Below are 22,459 nucleotides of genomic sequence, written 5' to 3'. Positions count from 1 at the left end.
AATGTTAACTGACTCATGACTTGTGGAAAGGAGGCGGCACAGAAGGCTCTGACGTAAAGCAAGTGTGATTCCAAGCTGCTTTTACTGCAGTCTCAAATTTAGCTCCCAAAAAAACAAAAACGCCCTCTCTAAGACTTTTGCTTATCTCGACAGATCTCAGCCTGGCTTTAACTCAATCTGCCACAAATACACTTGTCCATTTCCATGCCTTTCAGATTAAAAACCTTGCTTTTGCACAAACCTGAGTTAGCAGTTAATAGCGTGATTTGATTGCTGTGTAATTTACTGAACGGGTTCCCCGAGCTCTGTGCTTCAGGGAATAAATGTTTGAAATTTACTTGCAGTACATAGTGGAAAAAAAAACCCCGGCAGATTTGGAGGTATAAAGAGAAACAACAGCTTTATGTTTGCTGCTGTCTCAGCGGTATTGAATGTGATAGTAGATAATACCGAACAGAGACCCATTTCAGAGGAACAGTGAGATTTCCACCCTGCAGCATTTTATCTTGCCCACCCCAGTGTGACCTCCTACTGGGCCCTGCAGGCATTCAGATGTAGAACACAAAGCGCTCAGACTGCATCAGGCAACATGCACACAACAAATCATACAAACGCATACACACAAGAAAACACTCCTCTCCTCCCTTTCACACATGGTGGCAGTGGTCAGTGACAAGACAGAGTGTCTCTATTAGTATCAAAGTGGCTCTGTCCACTATAACAGATGGGTCTGCTTCCTCCAAGGTGGGTGAAGTGATTTACTCTATCTCTACTGTACTTTGACTTATCTAATTGGACTGAGCGTGCACAGGAAGCAGGCCAGTAAATCATGTCACTATCATGTATTTATAGATGAGGTCATGTAACGCTAGTGCTGATGGCAGCTACATAACATCTATATACGACACCTGTTACCATGCCAGCTGCAGGCAGGATGCCAAAAAAACGAGATGGATACTGCAAGCCAGAGGAGCATGAGCAGAAAACGAGGAAGCAAGCTAATGTGGGAGGCAGAGACAATGATAACAGGAAACAGAACTGTGATTACAGCTGTATAGAGAAATCCTCAGACATATTGCTTTAACATACTACAACTCTATGGAATCACATGCTGATGCTACTTATGGAAATTAAAAATCTCAGCCCAGGTTGCAGAATCACACAAACCTAGCTGAGGCTCAGCTTCACGACACCACAGTTCCAGTGCAGAGAACCTGTGGACCGTGTCTCTATGATGGTAACGGGGCTCGCCTCAAATAGGAAGGATGCATTCCCTGCGTTCCTGCGATTCTACATGGTTAGCTTTCTGGCGTCGATATCTGGAGCAGACATTCCTCACTGTATGACTCCCTGGGGAGCTGAACTTCCTCTGCGTAACCCGAGCTAAACAGAAACTTCCAGGGATGCTTTTGCAGGTCAGTAAGAGTTGAGAGTCTGAAGTTCAGTATACACACGGTAAATTAAAAGTTGTTGTTTTTTTATTCCAAAAGCTGTCACGCCTACACCTGCCATCCTCGTGAACAGAATGTAATTTTCAGCGGATCCTATGTAATTAAAATTAAGCAGCCACCTGCAGAATTGGAGAAACAGACCCACACAAAAGGTGTTTTCTCTCTGATTCTTCTTCTTGCTGAAGTTGGGTGATAGAACAACAAAGGATTCAGTAATAAAAAAAAAAAAAGGAAAAGCATTAGCTTGATGGCTTTCATGAGTGCTGTTGGATGTAGTATTCTAAAGGGAAATCTCTGAAGAAGGTGGGCAGACCTGTCTGGAAATGCCCATTTTTGTCAAATACAGAGAAGGCTTACGTATGCTTCTGTTTGCATGTATGCAAAGACTGTATGTTGATGGACCATTAGAGCTTTTTCTGTCATCAACAGGAAATTTGAAGGAATGGGCTGTGATCTGTATCTGATATGTGTTTGCGACCATTTCATGCATGAGAAAGTCACCTTTATGCCATAGATTGTATATGACTGTTCAGATAGCGTCTCCACATTTGCACTGCATGCATGGTCTCATATGTACACGTGGCTGTGAGTCTCTCTGTGGAGCTTTAGTGGACAGGGTGCTGGCTGCTGCTGTCACCACCATGCTGGCCAGAGACAGAATAGGTGATGTGTCCCATTTTTAGAAACCATAAAAGAGACCCCGCATGCTATTAAGCATGCATCAGTGCACCCCTTTCTCGTCGGCTTTAAGAGGGGGACATCGGAGCACAGCGCCGTTAACCTGTGTTCTCAATCTCTCTGTCACATGAAATGAACAAGCTCCCAGGTAGCTCAAGTTTGCAAAGTCGGTTCACGGTCATACTGTCCTGCTGCTCCTCTCTATTCGGCTCCTGAGGGAGAATTCTGTCCAAAATCTTGTAAACCTAAATAACTTCCTGGACTAACACTCGAGCTCAGGCTGACTGCTGGATGTCTGGTGCCCCTCTGAGGAGATGCAGGTTCACATGTGGTCAAGAGTTCACGCTGTGGAGAAACACAGCCTTTAACTGCTCGACGCAAGAGAAGCAGAGACTATTTTAAATGTATGAGCTAAACGCACACAAGTCCATTTTGATAATTGTGCCAAAAATAATGGTTGCATTTTATAGACAGATTGATTTTTAGTTTCTGGTTCAGCTTCAATATGGACCTTTCTGGAACATAATAATTGTCGAAGAGGGGTAATTAGAATTGGAAATTGACATTCAGAAAATAAACTATTCTCATGGTTCTTAAATGAATGCTTAATGACACAAACAAAGCAAATATAACAGCTTAAAATACACATCAATTCAAAATATATTTAAAAGTTTAGTTTACTCTGGTCCATGCTATCAGAGCATCAACATTGCAGGCGGTCTGTGTTTTAGGTCTGCATGCGTGTTATACGCAGCACTTCCTCGCTTCTTACGCTACATGTGTGTCAGTGTCACTGTGTTAATGGTGCTCATGGTGAGAGCGCGCGTGCATGTTTCAGGAGGCGAGAGGTTCATGGGAAAGGAATGCACTGAGGAACGTCTCTGTCCAGGACAGCTGTGTCTGAGACAGGGCGGGATGCTTGAGAACAGTGTGGGAGACTGAAATTCTCCCAAGAAGCCAAAACAACACATGCAAGCTTAGAAATCCATTTCTAGGACTTTGCCCTTCCCTAAAGATGAGCAAAGGAGTTAAGTCTCTTTCTCATTAGGGCTATAGTAGTGAAAAAAGGATGGGAATAACATTATGTCATAGAGATATGTTACATTACATATACAGGATGAGGCATAATGCTTTAATTAAAGAACAATTTGGATTGCCTAATGTGCCTTTAGTTGACCACTTTCTTCACCATGTCTGCCTTTTTCAGCATTTTATCCATTTGTCTGGTGCTGTTATACAGCTGGAATGAGATCAAACTATCAAACAATGAATCCCACGGAGAGATCCACAGATAACAATGAAAACAGTTGAGGCTTTTTCAAAGAACTTCATCAGTTTACCTGCCAATATTCCTTTTTGATCAACTCCTCTCCCATATTTCACTTGTTTTTTCTCTCCTACCACTTGTGATTTTTGAACTAAGCCAACTGATTCCTGATTGACTGGCCTTCACAGAGAAGTTATTTTTTGCTGTATCTCCAGTGGGACTGCTTAAGTGGTTGAAATCTGTAGTCTTCCGGAAGTGGAAGAAATGCAGCTCCAGTGACACCAAAGGCAAAATTACAAAAACATATGAGAATTTATGAGATGACGCTCAGTTGAGTGTGACTGTAACCAGATAGGCATGATTGTTTTCTCACTAACTTAAGCAGCTGTGCATATTATGGACTACATCCAGGTTTGGTCGTTGGCTACTCATCACACCCAGTGTCACTGATTTCCTCAGTTCTGTACTGAAAGGGAGTTGATGTGTGTTACATTTTCCACAGTGAAACCTGCTAAAAAGGAAACTGTCTTGAAGCCAAAGCTGAAGAGGACAGAGTCACTGCCTTCAAAAAAGGAAAAGCAGCCTAGAATGGGAATGTACGATAAGAGGTGACTCTCAAAAAGTAAAATGATGTATTTCTGAGTCAAAAACCTTGTTGCAAACGAGGCTCATTTTGCTACTGGTTATCAGCTGCAGTCTACCTAGCTCACCCCTGTACCTACATTGAATCCAAAACACCAAGAAACCCAAAAATTTTAGAGTTTATGACCTAATTTGAGAGTTCCTCTCAATGAATGTCAAGATGAGCAAGCAAAAGCGTAAGAGTAAGCTAGCTTCTATTGTAACCAAATCATTAAACCTTCTTAATGGACGATGTAAACACAACACTGATATATTACCAGCTTATAAAGTTCGAATGGTGGCCGTGTAGCAAACAGTTGCCCATTTTTGCATCTAGCAGACACAGACAGCTTGACATCAATCCTCTGTTTTGGTCTCCACCCACTCCCGAGGCAAATATCTTGCTCTTTAGCTGCTTAATACCCAACTGTGTTCACCAGCTAGTCGCTACCGTGATGAGAGCAGTGAGAATCAACCAAAACAGTGAGCTGAAAGACACTCCACAGAGCTGAGGGGAGCTGCAGACTCAGGCAGTAGCGCTCTGTGGATTTGTATGTGACGCCTTTCACATTATACAGTCATTTTATCTATGGTTAATGTAAAAATATTAATTAAAGCAATGTTAAATGTACACTTAAACAGCCAAGCAGTGCATATTCAATTTAGGCACTTTGGCAAAAAGGACATTACGGATGAATAATTCTTTTATTAAAATGACTGTGGTTATAGGCTGAATATCTAGGAAAATAATACAGATGATTCAAGGCTCAAAACTGTTATTAAGCTATGGTTATTATTCCCTGGGTGCAGCTCAGAGAACACTAAACACTCAGCTATTTTAAGTTTGTGGATGAAGCTCAGGTCCCTGTTGTCCTCAGGCCAGTGAAGACGTGCTGTTCATCTCACACTGGTGTCATTAGTTCAAACTAAGTATCTTCCCAGTGGCGACACACTGTTCCTGCCTGGCAGCCTCACAGCAGAACGAAGAATCCATCACGCACACAGCACCCACGAAAAGGAAGCGTGTGCACAAACATGCTACGAAGGAGACAACAGTCACTCAGTGTGCCTTCAGCCTTTGCGCGTAGACATGCACATGCACACACTCATACTTCTGTGTATGTGTGTGTGCATGGGATCAAGGAATTCGGAACTTGGACACTGACTGACATTCCAGACTCAGTATAAATTTTCCTGTTGTGCTTCATTGTCTTGACCACTGTCGCTGAGCCACAAACCAAAACAGCTTCTGCAGGCCCAGGCACCTGTGATTTATCCTTCTGACCGAAAAGTTTGATTAAAATGTGTAGATTTTATAGAGCCTTTACAATTTTTACAAATCCCCCAGAGAGACACTGAAATATAATTTCTTAAATCAAGCCTCATGCTCATAGACTGCATGTGTCATCAGTTTCCTCAAACTGAGCCCTCCCTTCCCCTCATATAAATGTGATCTGTGCCACGGATTGTTGCAGATTAATACGAGGAAGTGCTTACTCATCAGATATTGCAGGCACTAATGTGGCTCTATATGAAAGGTTGGAATCAAAATGCTTGGAAGCCAGTGGAAAATAACATCAGCATAGTGAGATGAGTTTCCACTGTTGATTAATGTGCAAATCCTCTTATGTTGTGGTGTGTAGCTGCCAGCCATCTTACTAAAATACATAAATAGTAATGAGTTTATGATCTGCCATGCATTGTGACACGTTGTATATAAGCAAATGCAGCTACTGTAAAGAAAAAAACACACAGAACAGACAACATACACAGTACTCTTTCTTTCACACATGAAATGCATTGTAAGCATACATATTTCTATGTGAAGAGATCCCAAAAATTATTTATCAGCTGCTTAGTTAAAATGATTCGCCTTGAGTGTCCAAAGTGTCAGGGCTCAGCAAAGCTTTGCTATGTTGGCAGCTTCTTACAGCTTTACGCAAAAATACACACAGCACAAGCCTTCAAGTGCCTGAATTCTAGTTTTAAGCCTTGTAAAAAAAAAAAAAAAAAAAAAGAGGTGGCAAAAAAGCAGATGAAAGAGAAAGACGGGATGGAAAATCGAGCAGGGTTCAACCAGCATGGATTTAGAAGGCAAATACTGGGATACAGGCTGAGGATGAACGTCCTTAGTATTTTCTGTTGATATTCAAGTTGACCAATTTCATGCTACAGAAAAAAATCAAGCACAGTTTTCACAGGAGCTTTATCTTTGGACGCATAAGAAATCTCCTAAGACAATATTTAGAGCACTGGACTCTAAAACTCCAGAGATAAGGAAATTCCTGAAGCTTTGGGGAGAAAGGACATTTATTTCATGATAGGAAGGCCTGTGGGAAAAAAATGTAATTTTAAATAAACAAGATATTCAAAATAGGTGTACATTACAGAGAAAACTGCGTAATTGTGGACTTTACAGATAGTTTAGCTGAACCATGAACCACGATGAGCAGCACTGATTGGCTGATATACCCCTCAGGAGTATCCTGTACTGCCTGCACTGAGAATAACAAGGATCAAGTTACACAAGTGAGCCCTGGTCTCAGTGTATGGAGGGAAAGTGAGGAGACGCGTCATTGGATAATGGATAAATGGGAATACACTTGTACATCACTCTCCAACATACACACAAAACTCAGAGATGTCTAATATCGGTTATATCCCTCTTTCTGCATTGCATTGTATCACCGCTGACACCAAAGCTCTTAAAAGCTTTCCATTTCCTTTCAGCATAAATTGTGCATATGCTTAATGCAGAGGCTGGCAGTGATTTGATAAGCTTTCTTTTTTTCATGACCCACTAAATTCTGTGATGGACTGGCATGACATATTTTCACAACACATGCATGATGCATTGACAGGGCAGGTATAATATGCACTTGCTCATGCGCAAACACGCACGTTCATGCTTTCTACATCTTTGGTGGTTCCGTCAGCATGACTAAGTGTGCTCCATCTCACACTGTTCTCCAGATAGAGCCATGATTTCCCCTGGCATCACACACTCAGCTCCCAATCACTCCACACATGTCAGACCTAATAGCATCTGCTTCGGCTCACATGCACACCCACATCAGCTCGCAGCCACACACACCTGTAAATACCGCACACGGGCACACATATTTGAAGGCAATCATATACCCTCCTACACGCAAACACACTGGAGGGCTGTGGGGCTCCTCTCACCAGCAATATGCTGCTGCAGTGCATGTGGGTTTGTGGGCGACTGCGGGCGGAGAGGAGTGGTGTTACCTAAAAACTAGACAGACTGGCCAGGGGCCAAATGAGGTAGAGGGAGGAGAGAGAGAAACGGAGTGACAGAAAGCAGGTGGGAAGGATGATGTTTGTGTGCTTGCATGCAGAACAGAGACAGTGAGAGGAATATAGTGTCAGAGAGGGAGGACAGCAGCCGAGAGTGGGAGTCCATGTACCAGAGAAGAAGTATGAGAACATTACGAGTGTATGACAAAGTAAGAGTTGGGAGTGCATGAAGAATTCAGCCTGGTTGAGTGCTTGACACTGCAGCCTTTTAATTTCCTCTTAAAATCACTGCTGTCAGTGTTTGGTGTGGAATCAGATTAGGTGAACTGAACTCCATTTTGTATATCAGCCTGTGTGAAAAGAGAGTCGGTGAGTACAAGTGTGTTCGTGGGCGTGGATGCGATTAAATGCGCATGAATTTGTGTGTCTGTGCGTGTGCTGCCCGAGTGCACGTGCACAAGCTCGCCTCTGGATTGAGCAAATCAAATGGGTGTAAATACAGCAGGAGTGGAGTCAGCAGCAGGAGCAGACGTGATGCACACATCGTGCAGAAAAGAGTTAGACAGTGCCTTAAGGAGCTTAGATGAGGGAAAAGTAGAAGATATGTGGGGTGAGGGGGGTGAAGGAAGAAATCGGTGGGGATAAAGGGAAAGAAGCAGGGCTGGAGGGAGTGAAGGAAATGAAGAGGGGGAGAGTTTCAGAGCAAAAAGGCGGAGAGGAGAGGGGAGCAGACGGTGGTGTCAGTATGCTATGACTTGCCTCTTCCAAAACAGGAATTAATCCAATAATCGCTTGGAAATGCTTTGCATATTTCTTCATTCTTCTCATGCACATAACAGACCATCATCTAGTACAAGCATGCGTGAGACCTGTCAAGACCTCGGGGACACACAAGCACATGCGAAGACAAATCCCGTTGCCGTAGGGTTGGTGCACGTGTGACGCCACCAAGAGTTGGAGATCCGGAGTCTTTAAGTTTATCTGCTGCTTATTTCAAGTGTCGCTCTGAGTGTCACAAATGTCAGCAGCTCTGCTATAGGCTTTGCCTCCATGTCAGCTCATTAGCAGTTGACGCTAAAGCACACACACACTTCAAACCCTCCAGAGCCTTAGAGTCAGTAAATTAACTGCCAGTAATGCAAGAGGAGAACAGAAAATGGATCACATCACAAATCTTTGTGATGTGATCCATTTATCAGTCCATTTGTCCTTCAGCCTTTGTCCTTGCTGTCTCTTTCCTCTTCTTTTGACTTCTCCGTTATGACTTATTTCTATTCAGGAGTCTTCCTTTAATCAAACATTGACCACTGTGTGTTCTTTAGGTGCCAGCCAGCAAGTGAGTTAAACACAGACACATTCACGTACACGCAAACATGTCGGCACAAGGGCTGCAAGGTCACTATACAAAGTCTCTTGAAAGAGCAGACTGAAGGAAAACACAGAGAGACGCATAGCAAACAACAAAATTAAGTAAAATTGCGAGTGTGACGTAAATGATCAAGAAAAGGGCAGATAAGCCCTTAATCGCCAAAAGAATGAATGAATGAGTCATTTCCTTTCTTATCAAGAGTTAGATAAGATAAATGATATCTGTACAGTAAAAATGAAGCTGGAGCCAGCAGCCGGTTAGCTTAGCTTAGCAGACTGGAAACAGGGGACAACAGCTAGCCTACCTCTAAAGCAGGGGTGGGCAAACTGTTCCACAAAGGGCCGCTGTGGCTGCAGGTCTTCTTTCCAACCAAGCAGCAGCACACCAGACTTGACTCATTCAATCAACTGATCTCACTCTTCAGACAGCTGATTGGTCAAACTGTGAGCTCTTGATTGGTTGGAAAGAAAACCTGCAGCCACAGCGGCCCTTTGTGGAACAGTTTGCCCACCCCCGCTCTAAAGGATATCTCATTTGTTTAATCTGCACAAAAACCAAAGTGTAAAATGGTTAATTTGCTGTTTTATGGTAAGCTTTGTGTAGGACTACTTCTTTGCCCGCAACTTTCTGGTGTGGCCACTGGTTGCCTGCCAACTGCTTCCAGCCACGTCTAAAGCTAAATAAGCTAAGCTAACTGGCTGCTGGCTGCAGCTACATTTTTACCACACAGATAAGAGAAATATTCTCATTCAACTCTGGGCAAGAATAAACACATTTCCTCAAATTCCTTCATCACATAGATGCAGACATAGATGGAGACACCTAAAGGACTTCTGAAAACACTGTGTGTAGTGCTCAGTTCCAGGATTGACAGTTCTCTCTGTCCTCTTTGCAACAGTCACCTGTTTTAATTCTTTAAGACAGCAGCTACATAATTCCCCCCTCTTGTGGTGTCAGGATACCTGCATACTCTGTCAAAGCAAGCCCATTCACCTCGCCAAGTCAGCCATGATTGGGTTTAAAATTTTCCCTCTCCAGTGTTACATCACTCATGGCAGACTAAAATACTCTGCTGAGAGCACACAACATCAGCTTCTTAACTCTGTCTACCCTGCCCGTGCAAGAGGATGTTAGGCTGCTGCAAAATTTGCCTAAATTACACTCTAATGAGCCTGCAATACACACTTCCAAAGAAGCAGGTGATGAAACATTCACTGCTCCAACAGACTGTATCCCAGCTGAAAGTGTTCTTTTTAGTGAATCTTGATTGTGTAAAAACAAATACAAATCTAGAGTGGAGTACCTTTAAACTGCAGTCTTTCAAGACTGTCAAAGTAAAACACTATAACCAAGGTCTGCCGATTATAAGACACAAATGTCTCTGCTTCTGTGCAAAGAGCTCTGCTTAACAGCTGCCCGGGGAATTAACTCACTTCCCTGCAGTTTCAGCTGTGCCACGTTCTGTCTTTTACAGCGCTGGCACTTGTTGGCATTTTCTCTCCTGAAATATCCACCCTCCTTGCCCAGGGGAAGCTTACCTTTCCCTCAGTGTGAGAGACATCATTTCGTGACAGAATCGCTCCCAGCATACACAGCAGACAGAGGAAATAATGTGACGGGGAATCGAGAGGTCAGAGATCATACAGAGGGAGGAAGGGGCCAAACTGAGAATACTGAGTGCAATTATTTAGTGGTATTGACTAGCTGCCAATAAAAGCTGAGTGGGCATTGCAGAAAACCAGAATATCAGTCTTTCACTGACAGAGAAACAGAGGTGAAGGCAGTGCAGCACACAAACCCCTTATTGACCTACATCTTCCATGATTAGCTATGCACAAATAGGACTTCCTCCCCTCTGCCTCACCACGAGTGAGAAGAAGATTATAAGTTAGCTGCCACTGCCACTGCCACTGGTGAGCTGAGCTGGAGCTTGGACTGGGGCTGGTCTCCTCCCAGATTTAGGGTAGATGGAGGATTTCAAAGTCAAGAAAGTTCAAAGCCTTGGCTGGGAAACGTTCAAAAGAACCACAGCCAGCCATGAAGTGGAGAGGAAAGGAGGGGGAGAGCTAGCTACTTACAGTAAACTCTCCTTCAGTCTGCAGAGAATGTGGTGGCAGAAAGAGGAGGAGTGTGTGTAGAAAAAAGGGTATGTGCTCGTGAAAGTAAACTGTGGGTTAACACGTTGAGAGGTGCTGAGCAGGTGGAATTTCGCTGACATGTTGGCGCAAAGCTGAAAGTAAGAGCCACAGTTTTGGTAGCACAAATCATCAATAATACAGCATGTGAGACTGCATTTTAACTGAAATAAAACCGGTGTTTTATGCTGCTGAGAACATCACTGCTGTTGTTGTTGTCCACCTTCAGACCCAATGAAATGGATTTTTGTTGCACTTGGAATGTTAACAATGTCTCTAGAAACGTTGCAAGTGTATTTTTTTACAACTGCACTTTTGTAATGTTGAGTGACAAAATGTGGGGACATTAAAATGCACTTTCTTTGAGAACACAATCCAACAAACATGCCCCTTACTACAGATAAATACTCCTGGTGTAGTGCTTTCCTCATTTCTCTCCTTGGGCTACACAGTGCCATTCACCTGACACAATCAGACCACTGCAATGCACCCTGAGGTCAGAAAACATCAATGGAACCTAAATCTAGATGACTTTGGAGATTTACATTATGCCTCCACATAGGAGATTCGTTCTTAAAATGAACATAATTTACATAATGTTAGAGTAAATCAAGGAGCCTCTGCAGTGCTTCCTCTTGCACAAAACGCAGAGCATCTGTAGCTTTCACCCATCACATCTTCAGATAGTGGCCGTGAAGCTATCTCTACCAGGCTACAGGGCAAATACCAGAGGCTGGAGAATGCCATTTAAAATTCATGTCTGGGCAAAATGTGAATTTCAGTCTCTTGACAAGCACAGATTAAGCTTTTGCTTTTGGTTTCACTATCTGTACAGGCACATATTTACACACTATTACAGAAAACAAAGAGAATCAAGCCGTATTTGCTATTATCACTGTTGTATTATGCCCCAGTACACAAACTTTGCTTGAGCATTGTGTCAGTGCAGGGACCACCTCTGGTACACAGAATTATTCTGTTAATTGGTTTATTGTAGCAATTAGGATGCTCATTCGCAGAGGCCTAAGGAGGCATGAGGCCTTTGCAGAGTACAGTCATAACTCGGTTCTTCTGGGCCAGTAAACAACAAGTTAGGGGGAACAGATGGAATGAGATGATAATCCAACACTAATATCCTATAAATTTTACTTATGCTCGTGTAAAGTCAGTTACGCTGCAAACTTCTATGATAATGTCTCTTTTTTTGGACAACGCCCCATTAAGAGGCACATACAAAAGACAGACACACTCATGGTCAAAGTTTTTAGGCCAGCAGATGCGGCCAGTTGCTTTCGGTCTTTAGTGGTGGAATTAGCTCCAGCTAGTGCCTCTCTCTGTTGTTTTTCACCCTGATTCAGCAGTCCTGGACTTTCACGCAGAGCCAATGAAAGCTCACTGGCCACGGGGAATGCCAGCTCATCGACTATTATAATGACGGCCTCCCTATTGCTCTCCGCCTCTCTCTGCCCTTCTCCCCAGCACAACATCCCAATTGTCTCTTTCTCTCTCACTCTTTCTGTTTGCAATCTGTCTTTCTGTCCTTCTTGCTGAACAAAGGCTGGTGTGAGAGTGTATGATGCAACTGCGGCAGCACCGAAAGTTCATAGTCAACAGAATTACACAGAATGAACATCCCCATGGTAGGAATGGATGGATTAAAGATTTTGCTGTTTGGCAAACTGCAAACAAAGAAATAATGAATGTTGCAGGCTTTAATATGAGAACCGCTTTGTGAGAATGGCAATAGCTTGAAAGCTCAACAGTAAATCATCAGTTTTTTTCAATCAAATCTTCCAGATGGTGACTTACCTTGCTTCAGTCACCCAGAAGTCAAACAGCATTAAAAAAGGAGCAGTGCGCAGAAATCGTTGCTGATATGACCTTATCGCATGCTTAGTAAACTGAAAAGGACAGGGAGGACTAACCTTGAGTTTATCAAAGCGTTCAGTGAGTGAGGACACCTGGTGCTCTCGGTGGCGCCCCACCAGCTTGCAGAGGGCGCAAATGAGCTGATCATCCACCATGCAGTACATGTTGACCTTCTCATTCTCGTGCTCCAGGCAGGTCAGCCCGCGGATGTGAGTGTCTGGCACCGGCTCCACCAGTCGGTGACTGGTGAACGGCTTCTTGTTGGGGTGTGTGGCGCGCAGGCAGCGGTCGCAGTACGATACCTCGCACGTCACACACGTCTTGACGGCCTCACGTGGCGGATCCTGCTCGCAGAACTGGCAGCTGATGCGCGGATCCATTTTAGCAACAACAGCCGGGCTGTGGTTGGCGTTGGTGTGATTGGCGTGATTGGTGTGGTTGGCGTGCGGGTGGGAGTGGCTGGAAGTGGCCGGGCTGCCGCGGGCGCTGCTTCCACTCGTGCCACCTCCTCCGCCGCCAATAGTTCCAGCTATTGTTCCGCTAATGGTGGCGGTGTAGGGCCGCTGCGGCTGCAGGCGCCGGCTCTCAGTGGGGGAGTTAGGGCCGCTAAGGGAGGCCTTTTGAAAGCGGTCAATGATGTTCTGCAGCGTCACATTGCGCTTGAGGCCCTCCAGGCCGCGGTGATTCAGCGTGATGACGTAACGACAAGTGGGGCACTGAAAGGCCGAGATGGATTCGAGGGGCTTGCTGGTGGAGCAGTGAGACACCAGGATGCGGTGGGCGCAGTTAAAGCACAGGCTGTGGGCACAGGGCAAGAGCAGGGGGTCTTCAAACAACTCCAGGCAGATCGGGCAGGTCAGCTCAGACTCCAGTGTTTCCATCTTCAGTTGAACCAATCTAAAGGTGACATCAAATCCCACGGAAGCTGGCCAATTACCTGCATGAAGAAGAAAAACTGTATCAGTATTTCCAGTTACAAAATAAGTAGGCCTCTAATTAGCAACCTCCACTTTAAGTTTTCTTATTAAATAGAACAGCAACCGCCCATTCACCCATTACTGATCTGAAGTGAATCAGTCATGAACTATTGGCTTCAGGTTAGAAGGACTGGCCTGTGAAGATTCAGCAGAAACATCACCCACATACATATTTTCTTGTGCTATTACACGTCAGCCGCTCAGCGTGCACAATGGTGAACTGGGCCCCCTTGTTGCAGCCTCTAACGCATGATTCCTCCTGCGGAGCCATTTGAGAAGAAGAGGAACGATAAACAGGGAGGAAAGAGACGTTGGCTGACTGCTTGGGAAGAAGTAAAAATCAATGAAGTGAAGAGAATAACGCAGACAGATGCACAGCAGCAGAGGAGGACAGAGAAGGAGGAACTTGTAAAACAGAGGACTTGTGCATTTCTGTAACACCCTGACAGACATGGTTCAGCTCTTCATTCATCCTCTGTACCTTTACTTCCATCTTTCCTTCTCCGGCTCGCCACTCACTTTGCCTACTTTTTATGGCTTTTGTGATCATCAGCTTGACTTATCAAGCAATACAAACTTAGCTCCAAGGACATTTCAACTTTTAAAGCATGATGCCAACAACAATTTCAAGTGGCACAGTGAGAACAGGGCCTGAGCTAAACAAGAAAATTGATTTCAGATCCTCCCCCGTGTTCTCCAAGTCCTCCAAATCTCGGCACCTCACAGCCTGCATATCAAGCTGTCTCCCCTGGGTGGCCTTAAAAACCACTGACATGAGAAATCGCCAATAACCCTCCCCCACACGTGCTGATTCAGTGGCATAGGAGTGCAGCTCGCAGAGGCCCCCTATCCTTTAAAAGAAACAAAGCAGACAGCGTGAAACTACAGTATTAAACTGGACGACCCGCAATAGCTGACAGTGACAATTTCATTAGGTGAACTTGTTCCTGAAAGACCGCCCTCGTCTCCCTCTGTGGAAGTCAGGCCGCATTTACTGATGACTGGGTTTTACACATTATGACTGCTTTCCACCTTTGGGAGAGGGTTTAAACTCCTGTGAGTGACCTCTCCGAAGCTGAGATCGTTGTGTACAAAAAGACGACTGCGTTCAGACAATAAAAAGACATGAAAACATGTTTTCAAGAGAAAGGTACAGGAGAGTCACTTAGTCTCACTCAGACACTGAGGCTTCCTCCAAGGTTGAAGGTACAATTTCAAAGAGAAGAAGAGCTGAGCATGAAATGAGTGAGCACAATTGACCACAATGGGTGCTTATCAGTAAGTTCATACAGTAATCGAGCATTCAGCCTCCTGGTTTTCTGACTGAATTCCAGGTTTAACACCTATTTCTGAACATATTGCAACTTTAAATGCAGCCTAACTGCTATTTCATTTTTTGTTCAGCGTCCCAGGATTTCGGCCTGGCCGGCTCTTTCTACAGACACCAAAGACTGTGTTGTCTTAATTATTTTTTGATTGTTTATTCAGTAAAATCCTGAAAGATCTGTAAAAAATGGCATTCACAATTTCTCAGAGGTGATGCCTTCATCTCATGATGATATCCTCAGTCAACCTGACAGCAGTCCAGAAGTTTAAGATTTAGAGACAGGTGCTTAAGAATCACATTTGAGAAGGTAAACAGAATGTTTGACCTTTTTGCTTGAAAAAAGAAAGAAAGGATTGAGTATCAAGACAGTTAATGATCTGTCACTCAACGAATTGATTCATTTAACTGCAGCACCACTAACTGTGCGTATTATACCTTTAGCAGGCGAATGTGCTGAAGCTATGACCTTACTCAGTTAAGCCTGCCTCCAGATGGAAAATAAAATTCACAGCTTGTTGTCAAAACATGCTGAAGCATCTCATTGTCCTTCTGTTGAATCTATTTAATTGCTCATATTAAGGTAAATTGACTTAGCTCTGCCATCCACAGCCCATGTATAATCACTTGATTGTTTTGTGCCACTACCCTGACTTGCTAGTGTGAATTCAGTTGCACTGACAAGTCGGCATTACACAACCAGCCATGATCTCAGCACAAGCTGAAGAAAGGACTATATAAAGACAGAAACAGAGCTCAAAGGCTCAAACTCATTTACACTAACAAAAGTCTCCTCCCTTCTGCCGCACCAGAATCCATGCCTAGACACTGGGCTGGTTCAAAGCAAACATGATTTGAGCAGCGGCTAAGTGCTTGGGAAAGGCACTCAGCTGAAGAAAGTAGTTATATGCATGCAGCAGCTTTGCTACAAAATTCATTATCTGGAAAAGAAATAAATAACCGCTCGCAGCCAATCATGCAGATATTACGCTGATAAAAGGCAATGGGCATTGTGTGCAAATAAGTTAGTGTGTGTGCGTGTGTGAAGCTGTATATGAGTATACGTTTTAGGTATTGTGCGTGTGCACATGCACATAATGTCCTCCTGCAATATTCACCTTGGCTGCTATTTATCAGATGCTTTATGTGGTTGTTATCACACTGCCTGGCTGTGTAAGGGATAAAGGGGGGGGGGGGGGGGGGGGGAGTTCAAGCAAGCAACCACAGAGCGAGCAAGCATGAGGTTCTGCTTCATCACACCAACAATGGGCCTAATTTATCTCCACTGTATCAGATAGTTGGAAGCCAAAGGGTAGAGGGATGGAAACAGGATGTGGGGAGAGGTGATGAGTGGAGGCAGGACAACCTTCAAGACCTTTGGATGACGAGCAAGGCCACCCCCCCACTCCCACTTTCACTCAAGGTAAAGATATATCGAGATTCTCCACACAACACTTTCACACTATATGTAACCACGGGTCTGTAATTTTCATTTATTTCAACATTTTTCAGTGGCAGCTAGAAAAAAAATATGTTAATTGATTCACCAAGACAGATGTGGGTAAGAGAAACGGCTGTTTAAAACTTTGAAATATTAAAATTTAACTACTCTCAATCAAGACAATCAAAAAAAGGACATTGATTAAGTTCTTTCTCAGCAGCTTTAGGTTGAGCCAACAGTTCGGCTCCATGTGACCGCTGTTTCAGAGGTAAAACATGTCAACAACAGGAAACAAGGCACACATTCTTTAAGCTTCTCAGGATACACATTGATTCAAGATCATCGGGTCATTGTACGGCCGTGTGAACTTTGCTCTGGATTCAGGTGAAACCGAAGCAGCAAAGAACAACCATGTCTTTTCATCACAGCGCCGTAAATGATCGCCAAGCAGAAGATATCAGTCAATCAATATTTTGTTATTGCACTCCAGAAAAGGATTTTCAACAACTCCTGCCTCTCTGTTCATCAGTATTTGACAAATAAAACACAGGGAGTCACACAAATCCCTCAGTTCCCTCACAGATACAAACCATATGTCATCACAGCAAATACGCTGAGAGACTGTACATCTGTCAAGACAACAGTATCATAACAGGAGAGCAATAAACAGACACAGAGACTGAAACAGAATCAAAACTTTCAGTTATTAAATCCATCATATCAACTGAGTTGAGTGCATCCATATCCTGGATTTGTGCAACTGTCCCAATTCAAATGTTGACTGACTCAGCAGTCGCACGTTATTCCCCAGGACAGAGCTCAACAGTGCTGCTTATGCTGATGTTAATGTGACTGTGTTTAATGGAGCGTGGCGTTATAATTAACACCAAGCTTTAACACACCATCACCAGGCCCATTAAGCTTTAGCTATGTCACTCTTGGGAAACAGTGCCGGCTATGATGGGAGCCACTTAGGGACTGAATCGCTAGCTTCATGGTAAAGGCGTTTGTTCTGGAGACACACGCGCACACACACACGCACACACACACACACACACACACACAGCCAGAGCTGCACATTTACATGTGCAAACTCTTTCTGGCTCGTTGTCTCTCTTCATCTGCCATTCTTGTTAAGGTGAAGTGTCCCATCTGGACGGGGAACAGCTTGAGCTGGTGCTTGAAGAAAAACACACACACACAGTCACACACGGTCTCTCTCTCTCCCTCACACACACACACACACACACACACACACACACACACACACACACACACACACACACACACACACACACACAGAACAGATGAAAATAAACAAAAACAAAAAAACAGGGACATCATTGATGATTCATAGTCTTTCTGAAGTGGGGATGGATAAATAATTTTCTTTTCTACACACGCTCAAACACTGTGAATTCTAATCTGGTTATACTATCGCTGCCGACATCCTCTGAACAGGTGCAAGGACACATCCATAAGCAGAGAGCTATGTCAGCCCTGTTGCTGCTATGAATGGCTTTGATAAGTTAGATGTAGACTTAGACAGAATACTGATGTGCTTTGTCTCACAGAATAAGCTCCTTTATTTGATAAGTCAAAATCCTTTGTGCCGTTTGCTTTGTCCTGGACCTGTATGAGCTTTATGGAGAGGCACAGCATGCAATCATGTATCTGAAAAGTTTAAAGAAGATTTTATAAACTGGAAATATTCATAATTATTGCGGGAAGAGCTGTATGTAAATAAAAAATATGAGCCCATTGCAACCCCAATGCACGTACCCAGTGACTGACTGCATTTGTATCTAGTGTCTCTGTGTATGGTGGTACTTTTATGCCTCAATTAGATCCAATAAATGTGGCTGCAGTAATAATTTCCAGCACCAGTTTATGACACTTGACCTTGGGGAATCCCCCAAAATAGAAAACAGCGAAGTCACGGTCTCTGTCATTTCATAATGCTGCAAACATCAAACCAATAAAAGAGGGTGTTTATTTAAAAGGCGAGTCACAGTCCTCTGGGTGCACTGTACGGCTGTAAGTGTATAAATTCACTTTGTTGGCGCTTCCATCAGGAAAAAAGAAAAGGCATTTGTGGAACAAAGATGATTATCCTCGTATAAACAATCCACTTGTAAAAACCAAATTGCTCCCCCCTGAATTGTAGAGGCACAGCTGCAGAGGCAGAATGGGAGCTTAATGGACACTTGATGATGTTGGGATGATGGTACAACGAATCACCACCTCTAGACCTCTGAACCAAAGACATATGAGTGTTTTCACTGCGGCAGTTACATTTATTTTTCCAAAGCAGCATTGTCAAGTTCACAGTGCTTGTATCCCTGTCAGTCATGTTGGTGTTCCTGCATTTGCACATTTTTTTCAGTGTTCAAAATCTTGGATTACATTTATTGAATATTGTTTTGTCTATGCATGTATTTTATAGATGTACATTTTCAATAATGAGATGTATTTCTTACTATCTTGAAGGGCATTTCCTCGACTGGGATCTAATGTAATCTAACATAGAACATCTGTTCAAACCTTGACGCTTTGATGAATTGAAAATACAGAATGTGTAATGTGCTAACATTGACTGGACGCAAGCACTGAATCCTACTTTCTTTTCTGGAAGCATTTCACTTCAAAGATACGAAGGACTTGCTGAGGTGCAACCAGAGCCAGATGTTAGACATCTATCACATAGACTTGTTCCCTGGGTGGAAAGCAGAATAAAAGATTACTTCCAGGAAGGGCTATGCTTCAATGCAAGGCAGATCATAGGGGTGCATGCATGCATTCACTTCCACATGTGCATCCCTAACCTGAACACACACACACACACACACACACACACACACACACACACACACACACACACACACACACACACACACACAAAAACAGAGCGTGAGGCCTTGGTCACTACTCTATTGACAACCCAATCTCTGAGAATCTACAGTGAATCACCGGTTTTCATTGTCACATCTACAGTGTATCTGCCACCTCTCATCCCCCCATGCTCCTACCCAATCCCTCGACCCGCACTCCCACTACTCAATCTTCCCTAAGTGTACCTGGTATCTATCCATCTCGCTCGAAGCTGTCAATCATGGACTTATCACAGTGAAGGAAGAAGCGTGGAAAATCACATAGTTGAGGTTTAAAGGCTGCAGAGATCAAAATGACAGTAAACAACAGCAGCAGGGGGGTTGGAGATCTTCCTTTTTCAGGGGCTTTGGAAAACACACCCTGAGACGTTGCCATGTTTATACCTGTGGGGTGTCAAAGCGGGGGGGGGCATTTGTATTTTCATTATGGGAAAATGCCACTTGTCACAACTGAAATTTGTTTTTTGTGCAGAGAAGCACTTTTTGGTATAAGCGAGTGCGTTAAAAATAATTGAGACATTACTTGCAAAACAAACTATTAAAGAATAGGAAATTGAAGCCCAAAGCAGAAAGGTCATTTATTAGGTATTCTAATATACTGATGGAAAAATTCAAATGAGTGCAAAACTTTCCTAAAGGTTGAAGGACTGGACAGAACTCTAAGAAGGCATTAGCCAAACACTTTTGACGAGACAAAGGAGCTTTTGCTTCTTGCGTGTCATGGCACACAAACGTCAGTGATGTTTCTGCTTATACAGATTGACAGATGGAGTACTTTTTGGAAAGAATGGTTGGACATTTTGGAAAATACTGTCACTCATATCACCAAATATGAAGCTAGGGCCAGGTGACTGTTAGCTTCGACTCAACCATTTGTTGTTTTCACACCACAGTTTTTGTACGTTTTTGATAATTAAAGAAAACTACATATGAGTAAATCAGTGAGCTTTGGTGGGGCAGGTTGGTGGATTTTGCTGTCTTCAGACACTGCGAGAAAAATGGGTGGGAAGGTGGGTCAAACACAAGACTGTCACCCAGTGGATGGCTGTTTGTGTCCCATACAAAATCCTAAGTCAACACTGACCAATTTTAAATAACATACTTTCATTAGATCACATACGTAACTTATTTTAACTCCAGTCGTGATCTTTACCTAAACCTAATCAAGTAGTTTAGGTGTCTGAACCTAGGCAAACTGTTTAACAATGTGACCAAAAGGACTGGTATGATGAAGGTCCGGTATGACAAAGGTCTGGTACACCTGTCACTGGTAATCAACGGTCATATGTCATTCTGGGAATGCTCACTGGCAGTCATTGGCAGTCAACCTATTCAGTTGTTTAGGTATGATGATGTGTTGGAACTAGAAAGACAGTTGCCTGCTAGAGGCCACCTGCATTCATAGTCGCCATCAGCTACTATCAACCCCAAATCACTGTGCTGATGGCACAGGCTGAACAAAGACAGATGCTTTTCAACTGACAAGGCCAGTCTGTAGTCTGTGACCTCAATCTGCTGTGGAGCTGTTGTTATGCAGTGAGCATTCCACAAATATCTCCGAACAGGCAAAAGGTTAAAGCTGCTAATAACAAATTAAAGGCTTTCTCCACCAGCTTGCTCATGTGAAACAGTAACACATTACTAATTAAAAAGGTGCCTGCAAGAAAACAGAAAAAATTAAGCTTAAAATTTTTATGGGGCAAGAAAACTGTTCAAACACAGCAAGATAAGATGGCGGTTGCTCTCTCTAACTCGCACTCTGTCTTTCCAAAACAAGGAGTTTTCTTTCCCCCTTTATGAGGTAACCAAATGCCATACCTGGAGCCAACACGTGTCTTTCCCCAGAGAAAGGCTGGCCTGTTTGTGTGGTGTTGCAAAGTCACAGACCTTCGACACATTTTGGCGAGGCACAGGGACTAATCAATGGTGCACACATTAAAATGACTAATAAAAACAACCTAACACGGCCCTGCTGTATGGATGCTTTCATTAGTGACCTTGTTAGCAAACATAACTCTAAAGCTCCGGCCCTAAACATGCCATTTACCCTAATCACCTCAGCTGAGCATTTAAACCAGAAAGAAACGGGACACTGTCTGAGTAGATTCAGTGGAATTTGGTTGCATTAGTGGATTGAAATGCTGGCATTTTTTGAGGGGCAATTTATTTTAGCAATTAGGGTTAAAAATACCCACAAGCATAAGACACATGTCAGGACCAGGCACTGCTGAGTTTTGCCAGACATCAAGAGTTATACGGCCATTCACCGCTATGGTTTTGGAAAAGGGAAATGGGGCAGCCCCAAAAATGAGAGCCCTCCGGTTGACCAGAACACACCAAACTGTACATATGATTATATAAGTGGGATCAAGCGGCACATTAAACTTGCTGTGTTACATTTCCGTGCAGTCTTTGACAGGGGCCATGTGTCTCAGCTGCTCGTGGGATAAAAAGGAATTTCAGCATATGAGAAACAGGCCAGGGTTCCTCTGGCCACCCCCTTCATTCTCACCGTTTTCCCCTTCATCTTTTCCTCTCTTCTTCCTCTTCTCTCACTCTTTTTCCTGCCTCCACTTGCCCAGTCTTTCCTTTCTCTCTCTCTTTTCCTGTCTTTCACTCTCTCTCTCTCTCCGGCAGCCCTCAGACCGGGCTGGTTTCACCAAACATGTGATTCCTATTCATAGAATGTAAACAGTAATGCAGCCAAGCCGGTGTTTCCATTTCACATTCAGTGCAGTTGAGCAGGCTGGCTTACGTTTAACCCTCTCACTGCCTCACTGGAGAAAGCTCTTATTACAAAACCAACTTCAGAATGAATCCAGAACGATGCGCTGCATCAGCAGATCTGCAAACACTGCACATTGATTGCACAATTAATTTTTAGTTTATATATCTGCTCCAAATTATTTAGTCTCAAGCTGTCTGTGAGAGTCCTTGTAAGAGAAATATTTCACATCTTTTAAAAGATTTTCAGCAAAAAACACTTTTTCGAGTGCCTGGCAGGCATCTGACAGGCTTCAAGGTCAGTCCGCTCAACATCAGTGGAGTATGACTGAGGCAGCAGGCAGAGCTGTGACTCACTGTACCAGTTAGCTTTCTCATTCCCTGGTTGCCAGTGTTAGCTCTTGATGGGGAAAACACAGGCTGGCACTCCGGGGACAAGTTATCTCAGTTC

The 22,459-nt window shown here is 43.6% G+C and overlaps 1 protein-coding gene across 3 annotated transcripts in view; it reads right to left on the bottom strand.

Annotated features, from left to right (window-relative positions):
• Positions 1 to 22,459, bottom strand: part of mid2 (midline 2) — a 147,391-nt gene that overhangs the window by 61,630 nt on the left and 63,302 nt on the right. For all 3 annotated transcript variants that reach the window (XM_070962633.1, XM_070962634.1, XM_070962632.1), the window contains exon 2: positions 12,708 to 13,588. In XM_070962633.1, the coding sequence (XP_070818734.1) occupies positions 12,708 to 13,532 (825 nt within the window). In that variant the 5' untranslated portion in view covers positions 13,533 to 13,588. The remainder of the gene's footprint in view (positions 1 to 12,707; positions 13,589 to 22,459) is intronic.

Source organism: Chaetodon trifascialis, chromosome 5, assembly GCF_039877785.1.
Source record: "Chaetodon trifascialis isolate fChaTrf1 chromosome 5, fChaTrf1.hap1, whole genome shotgun sequence".
Taxonomy (NCBI): Eukaryota; Metazoa; Chordata; class Actinopteri; order Chaetodontiformes; family Chaetodontidae; genus Chaetodon; species Chaetodon trifascialis.
Note: the sequence above shows the minus strand (reverse complement) of the source record. Positions and strands in the feature narration are given on the sequence as shown.